This window comes from Mesitornis unicolor, unplaced genomic scaffold, assembly GCF_000695765.1.
Source record: "Mesitornis unicolor isolate BGI_N332 unplaced genomic scaffold, ASM69576v1 scaffold3818, whole genome shotgun sequence".
NCBI classification, from domain to species: domain Eukaryota; kingdom Metazoa; phylum Chordata; class Aves; order Mesitornithiformes; family Mesitornithidae; genus Mesitornis; species Mesitornis unicolor.
The window spans coordinates 52,743-64,286 of record NW_010200980.1 but is presented as its reverse complement, the minus strand read 5'-3'; the positions used below and the strand labels follow the sequence as shown (position 1 = coordinate 64,286).

The 11,544-nt window shown below is 37.8% G+C and overlaps 1 protein-coding gene across 1 annotated transcript in view; it reads left to right on the top strand.

Annotated features, from left to right (window-relative positions):
• Positions 1–2,704: 2,704 nt before the first annotated feature.
• Positions 2,705–11,544, top strand: part of NOX3 (NADPH oxidase 3) — a 39,197-nt gene continuing 30,357 nt past the window's right edge. The window contains exons 1-4 of the mRNA XM_010189904.1: positions 2,705–2,749; positions 3,401–3,496; positions 3,702–3,812; positions 5,673–5,757. Of these exons, the coding sequence (XP_010188206.1) occupies positions 2,705–2,749; positions 3,401–3,496; positions 3,702–3,812; positions 5,673–5,757 (337 nt within the window). The remainder of the gene's footprint in view (positions 2,750–3,400; positions 3,497–3,701; positions 3,813–5,672; positions 5,758–11,544) is intronic.

The window sequence follows — 11,544 nt, the reverse complement described above, 5'->3', positions numbered from 1 at the left end:
CCAAAATAAATCCCTTTTCATTCTTATTCTATATCATTTTTTAAAGACAGTTGCAGCTCATAATAATGATAAAACAAAACCAAAATGGAATATAGTTAGTTCTTTAATCAATAAAACATCCTTTCCTGAGTCCTGTCTGAACAGTTTGTGTTGGAAATTGGCTGAAATCACTGCAAATCAGTATAATAAAATGATGATAACCAGTTCCTTTGTAGAAAATGAAGCTATGAAGAGCTTTTGTGTTAGCTTTATGTTTTTATTGATAGATACCATGCTGCAGACCACACACATTACCATTATATATGAGAATAAACATAGCTGTTTCGAAAGACAAAAAATAAAGTGCAGTTGATTCTCCTTTAAGAGAGCTGGCATCTGGACCACATGCACTTCAAAGTCAAATGCTGTACTGAGATGTGCTGCTTTGAAGTACAGCTGCTGATCCAGACAAATTTTGGAGCCTAAACCAGCATATGAATCTGCTGTACTCTGAAAAAAAAATCTATTTCAGATGCCAGTTTTGACTCATTTTAGAAAATTGCTGTCTGGATCGGCTGAACTTCAAAGCAGAACATCGCAGTGCAGCATTTCCCTTTGAAGTGCAGATAATCCAGATAGTGGGTTTTTGCCCCCCCCCAACTTTTTTAAAGTAGTTAAAATTGGCATCTGACCTTACCAGTATTTCTTCTCACCCTCTGCTCATTCTTCTTCCCCTCTCCCTTATTTCCTCTTATTTTGACCTCTGTGAAATATACAGCAATACTCACTATCTTGTTAGCTCGTGCACTAATAAAGCTACTATAAAGTGGGTGATTGTGGAAATAGCTTATATCAAGTCACATAGTGGACAGGGGTCAATTACTGCACATGGCTTGTCATAAAGTTTGTTAATAAATAATGCTTAATTTTACCATCCAAGAAAAGTAAAGCTCACAATAAATCCCTTGTAAATGTTTGTATACAGAGTATTCTTAACAATATTTCCGTGGTTCTGCTAACTCATATGAATGGTCATTAGCATGCATTGAAAAAGTAGCTAAGCTTAATAGGATTTCAACTTTAAGAAACTTTAAGCTATTTTGTCACAGAAAGGTCTCCTTTGTAGCAAATTCAGGAAGGCCTTAAGAAAATGGTTTTGCTGGAGAAGGAATGAGATTACCACAGGCAGAGTTTGTACAGCTTGTGTCAAGGGGAGCCAAGAGTAAATGCAGAGCGCTCACCAGGACAGGACAAAAGAGGAGCTAAGACCTGGTCAGCCAGGAGGACCTTCCTACAGTGGAGTTGACCATGTTTCAAAGCAATCTTACCCCAATAGTTGTCAGTGCCATGATGTAATGGAGGCTAAGGGGAAGGGATTTCCTTCTGGTGAAGTACAGAAAAGTCAACAAATTACTCCTCTCTTAGTATAAAGCAAATCAGAAAATGTGTCCTTCACCTCAAATAAAATCATAGTGCTGGCTGCTCAAATAACCACTTACTACAGATAAATCTTGAACAGACTAACAGCATTCTCTGTTACACTGATCCGACAAAAGGTTTTGATCTTGCTGAGAGGTACTGAATTCTGCTGATCCATTTTTGCAGGTGGCTTGTTAGATCCTTACAGGAGTAAACCTCTGAGGAGAAGGAAGTAAGCCGAACAGTACTCAGGACAAACTTGAAGGAACAGGAACATCTGGTTTTATAAATAAAAACAAATCCTGAAAAAAATGGCTAAGCTCTAGCCTTGGACAATGTTTGTGGATTGTATCTGGAAGAGGCTTGTATTTCCTGGGTACCTTAAGTCCTGCCAAAGCAACATCACTTCGCAGACAAAACATGGGAGCAGGGTCTGGAGCACAGAGAGCCACAGCACCTGCCAGGCTGCTCAAGCTTCATGCACAAGTAAGGGACACGTTTTCCTACCCCTTCTGTGCTCAGACCTCTGAAATAGGCACCCTCTCCTCACCTACAGGTCGTGGGTGAAGGCAGCCAATGTTTGTGAGACTTGACAGAGAAACCCAGGAGGAAATTGTTACTTCTCTCCTCATAGCAGGGAAAGAAGGAAGTAGGATTTTTGTCCTTACATCAACAAACATGAACAGAAGAAAGAGATAGCAACTGCTTATTTTATGACTGGAGCCAGCTGAAAGAAAAAACATCATGCATTTAAACACTGTCATAGTCTAGATTCACAAGAAATCTAGACAAATGTTAGAGGTGCACCCTTTATTCTGACAGTTCCCAACTTCTGACAGACAGACTTTTTCCCAAGATTTTTTAGCAATGCTCCCATGTTATACACACATAAGGGATGCTCCTATTTGCTACTAAATTAAAAGACAAATAATGAAGAAATGCTGCACTCTGATCAAACTGCAAAGTCAAAGCAAAAAAAACCCCACCCAAATAAATTCTAGTACAAGAGGACAATTTAATGACAGCATCTCTCATTTGCTGAGAAATAACTTTGGAGAGAGAAAGGACTGGACAATGACCAGCATTTTATTTACACAGGTCATGAGACATGTCACTTGGATGATCCATTCTTGTCAGGCAGTCCTTAATTAGAAAATTCTTAGAGAGAGCTCCTGCTCCCACTAGGTGCTTATTAAAATCTAAAGACAAAAGGAGTTAGTAGAAAAGCCCGAGGAATGGACAGAGAACTCAGGTTACACTGGAAGGCAAGAGTCAGCTGCTGCTAGCATAGGGAGAGGCACTCAGGATGGGATGCTGGATCTGGAATGAAAAACTCTCAGTGCTGTTACTAGTGAGTATTTTTAGCATTAAAAAAACCTAATTGGATATATATAAATATTTTAAGCTTGTTTAAAAGACATTTTATGGTTTGCTTACAGTAATACTCCAAAGCTTAATGTAAAACTTGCTATAAAATATTCAGCAGCCTTTTTATAACTAGTCTTAAAAACAATTTAAAGTCTTACTGTTTTATTTTTAATTATTTTTAAGTCCATGTACTTAGTCCTCGGCTAAAGGGAACAGGGTGTTGCATTTGTAATTGAAATTATAGTCTGAATTATTTTCAGAATTTGGGAGGGGGGTGCATAGAGAAAGGAATTTCCTCAGCTTCTAACTCCCTCCATTTCTGGAATTCTTAAATTTTAGCTTTTATTGCCTTTTTAGAGACCAGGCTAAGCCCTGTGTTTAAGAGCAAGTTTACCATCACACAGTAAATGTCATCTGTATCCTTTACTGGGGATAGGACCGTAATCCTGCATTTGCTGAAAAATAGCCTCATTCAGGCAGGCATTTGTGATTTCTGTCATGTGTTATCAAGAGCTGCATTGCACCCTGATTTTGAAGTATCTCTCAGATACTTTTAAAACTATAACCATAACTAGTTTTATATGCATTAAAAATACTATTAATGTCATTAATCTGTAGCCTGTCTGCTTTGTAGCTGGTGTGGCTGGGATTGAATTTCTATTTGTTTATTGATACCTTCCACTGGTATGAATATGAAGATGCTTACATTTATACAAGGATTATGCTGGGAGTAAGTATGAGTTTGATTGTTAAAGGGCTCCACAAGAAGAATGTATGCATGGTCTGATTTTATTTACATCCTTCATAGTAATGTTTTTGTTGTTTCAACAGTAATTTTCCCATATAAGAGTATTATGTTAATATAGCATTTCATTTCTTTTGCTCTTCCCATACCAAGCTTGTAATTCAATTTCTTTATACTGTTATATGTACAGTCAACCCTGGCTTGGGCAAGAGCTTCTGCAACGTGCCTTAATTTTAACTGCATGCTAATCCTGTTACCAGTCAGTAGAAACCTTATTTCATTCTTAAGAGGCGCAAGCATTGTAAGTACCATTTCTCAAATAGCCATATTATCCTCCCTTTTTTATTTCCATAGTTTAGCAGTATTATACATATCAAACTTATTCCAAGGAATTTTAAATTTTGATAGAGAAATCTGTACACTATTGCCTAGTTATTACCATTTAAATTGTCAGTATTCATGACTGAAGAGAAACGAATAGCTTGTTTAACACAGTGCTCTAAATGCAAACCTGATTTTGGCAGCTGCTGCATAGCGTGGTGTCATGAAGTGAAAAGTGAGGAGCTACGAAAGGGGACATAATAATGCAAGTTGGCCAAATGGAGAAAACATGTATCCATCATGTGTATCCTGTGTAGTTGCAAAGTGAAAACTGGAGAGCGAAAATGTACGGTGTATGGATAGATAAAAATGCATGAGGATAAAAAGGAACATGTTTAAACCCGTCTGTCTGAGTGGCCACCATTCAGGTCTTCTATTCTTGTAGAGGCATTTACATTAACCTCAGCATCATGCACAGGAAGTACTCAAGGCTATAGCTCTACTAGCTACAGCTTCAGCTTGCAAGAAATGATTACAGTCAGAGCAATTCCAATACACATATTTGGGTAAAAAAAATCACTGATCACTTCATGACTCCAAGAACAACAGGAATTTAGAAATTGTAACATTAATTTCTATCATTGTAAGCTGGTTCTTATTTCAGTTCTGGGTTTGTTGGGGTTTAAGTTTTGTTTAGGTTTTTTGTTTGTTTGATTAGTTGATTGGTTTGTTTTTGTTTTTTGTCAGAGTATTGTTACATTTCCAGCAGTCTTTAGGCTGGGAATTAACACTGTTTTATAATTGTTTGAGTCCAAGAGCTGAGAAATTAAGGAAAAAGAAAATCTTGTTGGACTTCTGAATCAGTTTGTGAATTAATATAAAACATTTGCATGCTCACTTAGATGCTGAGTAAGAACTTAAAGAATTTGAACTCTTCTCACAAATAATCAGTATTTTGCTCTTCTGGACAATATTCTGCTCTTGAGGAGCATGGTACGGAGCAACTCGACTGGATCTAGCACGGTCAGCACACAGCTGGATCCAGTGACTCTCCGAGAAGGTGCTGTGTCTTGGCATTGCACTCCATTGTGCTCTAGGTTTTTGGAAGATTTATTAGCTGGGAAACAACATGGATAAATGTCAGGGTCTTTGGCATGGCACTGTGCCAAGTCAAGTGAGCAATCCAGACACCCAGAGCACCGTTCAGAGACTGGATGAGGTCTGTGAGGGCTGTCTAGGTTCCAGCAGAGTGTGTTAGATTTAGCTGATCGCCGCCCGTCCAAGCCCCAGGCTGGCTCTGCTCAGAGGCACCCAGCTGGCCATGAGCACCCTGCCGTCAAGCACTTCCAATAATGGGAAGACGGCTCAGTAACACATGAGTGTGCAGCCACCTGAGGTCTAGACTGCCTCACCCACCCGGGGTGTTCATTTCATGAAAGCAGTGAAAATGTTTTCATTGCAAGCTGCCTTTGCCAGCAGTTCAGCTGTGTTCATGCAGCTAAACCTGAGCTCACAAAGCAGTGGTGGCCCAGCCTGGTGTCCTTACACCAGCAAATCAGTTAATCACCAGCCCAGATAAACCACTCACAGATCACAGCTAAATGTAGCAGAGTTTCATCAGACGTGTTTTTGAGCCCTTACTTAGGCTGAATAGCTTAAGAAATCCTGGAGTGTCACTATGCTCAGTTACCTGAGCCCCAAAGTTGAGGCTTTAACCCAAAACTTCCACTGAATTCTCTCATCATTTTATTTTTAAATGTACTGAACTCCTCTCTTCTGCCCAAAATGTGAGTAGTAAACAGTAATATTTATATAAAACAAGTTTTACTTTTTCACCAAGTGCTGTGGAGGAGCACTGAGGAGACAGCTTGACAAAAACATCGCATTTCACAAGATGGTTGCCTATGGAATAGCTGTAAATGCAAGTAAGATTTACTTTCTCTTTTTTCTTCTTCTTTGCCTTTGAACTGTTTTGAATTTTACAGTGATTCTGTCTAATGCTGTAATCCCCATCAGCTCCGAGACATGCTATTTTAGTGCAATCATTTGGTGACTGCAGCTTTAAATAGGTGTAGGAGTGCCAGCTGATTAACCATTTGTAACCTTTTTTGCTTGAGAAAAGTTTGACTGTTAAGTCAATAAACTTTCAACCTCGATAATAACTAATAGTTGCCATTTAGTTATTGTGACAAACTTGTTGGGTCTTTACATTTAGTGTAAATAACTTTCATTAAATCCCTGAAAGTAGATGTCTGGAAAGATGACATAGCATTATAGTCTGATTTCCTAGGGAATGGTGCTTATGAGTCATACCACTCATCTGTTCACTGTTACATCTTCTTCAATAATTTTTCAACCAGGTAGTAAATTTAATCTGATATTGAGACAAGCAGTTGTCTCAAAAACATTAAATTCCTAAATATTTGTTTTTAAATAGGTGATGGAACTAATGTCCCCCTTGAGGGAAAAATTATATCTTGAGATTGAAAGTTACCTGTTCTGCTGGTTCTAGTAACTTACTGAGCTATAGGTGTTCGTTCGCATGGCTGGGAAGAAGACGTGGCACCTTCCTGTTCCCCAAGGGGTTAGAGGACCTGGAAAAGTCTGAAGCTTGTAGAGAACAACAGATAGTGTGAGGAAGAGGGATGTGCAGAGAAGGAAGAGTGAAAGGCAATATGAAGGACATAAGCGCATAGAGAGGTATCTGGGGCAGATAGTTCTCTTAGAAAACATGAAGAAGTCACAAGAGTTAATCAGGGTTATTTGCAACCATAAGACACTGCAGGTTAACAGTTCTACTCCCAGGCTGTCAGGATGGATCCTGGTCCCAATGTTATTTTTCAGTCTACATGAGGGAGCAGATTATGCATGTATAGGCTGTTAATGTCCCCATGCAGTGAGAAAAAACTATGAAGTCAGGATTGCCATCAGGAATCAACAGTTAAAATTTGTCCTTTATATGTAGTGCTAAACAATTCAAAGGGGAAGGCTAGGGGATGAGAACATGCATCTTATCATGTATTATGATGATTTACTTATCTGTCATGTCCATTCATTTATCAGAGTTCAGTTTCAGAATAAAGCAGATTCCTACAGAACGCAACATTGCTTCTTTAATTAACAAATCAACCCAGGAATGTAAATTAACCAACTTCTACTTGGTGTATAATTTGTCATGCTCCAAAAAGAAAGCAAAACTGCACAGTCAAACCTTTTACATTTTTGGTTTTTACATTCATATGAAAATGTTTGCTAGTGCATTAAAGTGGACAGTTTGGGAAGTGCAAGTCTATCAGAAAAGCAATTACTTTATGGCTTCAGTAATTCCAAGGAAAAAGACACAGGAGCTAATGTGAAATGACAGAAAGCACCATTATTTAATTCTGTCACTCTCTAGGGAGAAAACAAGCATTCATTGTTGGGTTGTTATTTGGGTTGGGATTTTTTCCAGAATACAAAATGGACAAACAGTTAATGAGTTATCTAAGGAAGAAAACAAAATACAGGGAAGTATAATGAACAAAACATGCTTCCCTAACAGACAAGTGAGAAACAACTATAATATTTGGGAAAACACTACATCACTATATAGTCAGACTTGGGTAAACAATGGCCAGAAATTCAGCTGCCTGCAATTAAATTTCAAATTAATGAAAAAAAAATACAATCAACAGCACATATTGTGACAGAAGAGCAAAGCTTCAGAGTAAAGAGGTATCCGCAAGTATACCAAGTCCCTTTTTATAAAATCTAACAGTGTTAAAATGATGTGTAAATAGATGCCATTTTCCTTTCAACTGACACATTATTTATCCAAGTACTACCTATATTGCGTTTTGTTACACAAAAGCATAGTCAACTCCCATTAGTCTATTGCAATTTAGTAATTCTTAGTTAAATGAATGTTCTCCCGTGTATGATCAATAGCCTGAATGTGGCAGCAAGAAGTTAAACCAATTTGCAGAGCACATCAGTAAGCTTAGCCTCACAATATAAAATTGTAGTCTGCTTTATTATTAAAGTAACATGTATTCATCTCAGCTTGCCAGGTGGTGTTATTCCAGCATATTTATTTAATAGCGTGCTAAAAATAGTCAGTGCAACGTTAGTATTGTCTGGCTTCTAACAGGCAGCCAGCTCAGCTGAGATACGTGTGGCCTTGGAAAAAGTACATCTGTACCTTTAATTTTTCATCAGCTCTAATACAGTAAACAATTCTATCTATAATCAAGGGCATCATTGAAAATGCAGTAAAGGGAACTCTGCTTAGTTTGGCTTCCTGCGTTCTGCATGCTTGTCTGTGATAAGAGCTGTCTGGGAGTTATTCATCCTTATAGACCCGTAACTCTGCTAGAATAAAATCATAGATTCATGCACTCTCAGTTTGATCAGTGCAAATCATTCTATGCTTTCTAAGGTAAAAGAGACTTCTCAGTTGAGAGACAGTTGTCTGAAACCCAAAGATGTCTATAAGAGATAGTAAATAATGTTTTGTACAGCTCTACTTTCTCACTGTACTGTTTTTACCCTCTTCGGAAAGTGTATTAATGTATTTTCTAATGTAGGGAGTGTTGGGTTTTGTCTGTTTTTTGTGGTTGATGTTGTTGTTGTTGCTGTTGTTTTTTACTTTGGCATATGGTGCATATTTTGAAGAACAAACTGCTTATTCAGTTGTTTTGATGTTTGCAGAAAGGTTATATAGATATCTTGCTCTAACAGTCTTTGAATTATGTCATGAATAACACTTAAGCAATCAAGAAAAGTAGGGGAAGGACAGCAAGGATCTTTGTAGTTAGACTGATTGAAATGATAGTTCCTGCTCCTTAAAAATTCCAGTAGTGCACGATTTTTCCTAAAAACATGCAAAATGCAGACAGAAGTATAGTGATGCCAAGTGTGTTTGGTTTCTGACAAGCAGTGAAAAATCTATAGCTGAAAATACTAGAAAACCTTTCCATTTTCAACCACATTTTGGTAGTGGTGGCTATGTGAATGGCTTAGGTGATCAGAGTAACATTTCTGTGTAAATTATGAAGTTTTCAGGGAAGCAGATGCTTACCTTCAAAAGAGGTTTAGCTGATATCTCAGTGTTGTAATTCTAGAAATTGCAGAAAATAAAATTTCCATTAAACTGCATTTCTTTCAGTCAGATTGCTTAAATTCAGACTTAGTGCAAGTACTAGGAAGGAAACTACATGAAATGAAAGATTATAAGCTTCCAGCTTGAATAGAAAATGATCCAAGTCATGTTATTCTTTGATGTTTATAACCATTCTAAAAAAAAAAATCCAATGCAATTTTGTGTGTGGTCACTATTGTTGTAACTTTTACATAACCTGCACTTTTTTAGTCCACAAAGACAGCATGAAGCTAAATTAAGGATTCTGTGTAACTAGAAATGGCACAGGGGAGTGGGTGGCAAAGGAATCCAGGCTTGGGTGAGGGCAGAATTCCCTGTGCTTGGGCTAGCATCTTGCAAAGCCGCTTTCTTTACTGCGGGCAGCAAGGCCAGGATTTGACCCTTTGATTTTATCATGATGGGTTGGTTAACCAAAACATTTAACTGCTAGCAGCAAGCTCCAGTCTGATTATTATCTTGTACAGGCATGCAGAAAAAGAGAGAGTGAAATCTTGTCCGCAGATAAACACATGCAACTTCTATTTAGTTCAATGAGAGTTGTGCATGCTTCACTGAAGGCACAATTGGCTGAATAAGACTAGCTAAATTGACCAGACTTTCAAGATAATTTAATTACATCTCTTTGTATTTAAGCATATGTACAGTAAACACCATGCTCTAATAGCAACCCTTTTCCTACCTCCTTCCTTCCAATAAAACCTTTTATTTGATCTCAGAGGTGGACTAGATAGAACATTTTGGGGTCAAATACAAATTAATGTATGTTAAGTGCTTCAGAGGTTCCAGATGTTGTTAAAAACAACAGTCAAAATCCTTCAGTCTTCATGAACAGTTATAAAAAAGAACTTTGTTTAAAAGCTTGCATGATTTATGCTGTACTTTACATTTGTTCATGCAGAATGAGGAAAAAATTGAACTGAAAATCCTGAGATATATTACCTTAACTTTGCCCTCATGGTTAGATTATCTAAGCAGTGCAGGGCAAAAAGAAACAACTGTTGTAAGCTCAGGTTTCAGAAATTTGCATATTAATTTTGGAATTGCTTAATAAATTCTACACACTGCAGATGCAAAGAACCTTCAGAAAATGGACTTTAGGGATGTAAAATATTTTATCTAATGGCAATGTATTAAGTGCCAGACTTTTTAGACTGCTACAACTATTGTACATTAAATGAACCACACTGAAAATGGAATTAGATCTTTGCATTACTCTTACCATCCAGCTATAATTCACTTTTAGACCGCATCATTTTTTCCTAGCAGCACACAAATAATTATCAGAAGTATTAATCTAATAACACTCTAGGCAATATTTAAGATCATGGGAGACTCAGGTAAACCAACATACTCAGTACATCATTAGTTTAAATGTTAATATTTTCCAGTGTATCATTATACTTTGTACATTAACAGCTACCACGAAATAGCTTGCAGGAAAAAACCCAAACCTTCTCCTGTTCATTCTGAGAGACTTCTTGTAATATCCTCTATCCTTCTATCCTGTTAGATGAAAGCCAGAGGGAATACCACCCCGAAGCAAAGATATGGTAAACCTCAAAGAAGAGAATATGGTACTGTTTCCATTGACAGCAGCATTTACAGTAAAGCAGAACAATATGCAGATCGATAGCCTGCAGAAAAACCTTTCCAAGTTAAGATGCAGAAAGATGATATCTTATTCCAGGGAATTACCCTTCATTAAACCTTAGGCTTGAGACCTTCTTGGGAAGCTATGTCTATTCAACCCACAGGTTTTTTTCTGTTCAAGATTGAAAATACTCTGAAGAAACTACTACCTCATTTAATTTTCAACATTCTGCATATACCAGGTAGCACTAGGCTTCCTGTCGCTGCTGACACGACTAGAATTTGTATAAATCATCTACAGTCCCACACAATGAAGAAAGTACAAGAGATCATAGCCTTCTAAACAGAAATGCCATCATTTCACATGAAGATTTCTCAATCTTCAATACCACTTTAAAAAAAATCTATATGTTTTGAAGGTGAAGGGAAGTGTGTTATACTTTGAAGACAGATTTGAACCTTGACCCCTAGTCAATGTTGCTATTTTAAGTGAGCAAGGATAGTCCTAAACCTCTAGTTTATATGCTGCAGGGAAGTCTTGGTAAAGCAATACTATGGATCACAACTGTGAAACTCACATGGTCCAAAGGCTATGGTGGCTATTACCTCATATCAGAGTTACAAAGAGCATCCTGCAAGCATAGAGGTCAAGAAGCCCAACTACCATTACTGGTTGCACCAGTAATCACTAGCAGATGTCAAGATATATTTGCCCAGTAGAATTCCACTCAGAGATTCACTGTCAGGGCTCTCCAACCTTTGAAAGTTTTTTCTCTTCTTTCCCTTAGTCCAGTACCAGACTACATGCAGCATGTAACACCACTACCTACCACAGCCTGTAGTCTGTCACCTCACACTACCATCCTCTGAGTGACCTCTTTCAGGTGTCAGAGAAATCAGGTTTTCATCAAGCAGTGACTTGGTTCCCTTCCAGCTGGATCTGATAACATCCTTACCAGGCCAAAACATCTGTTCTGAAAGG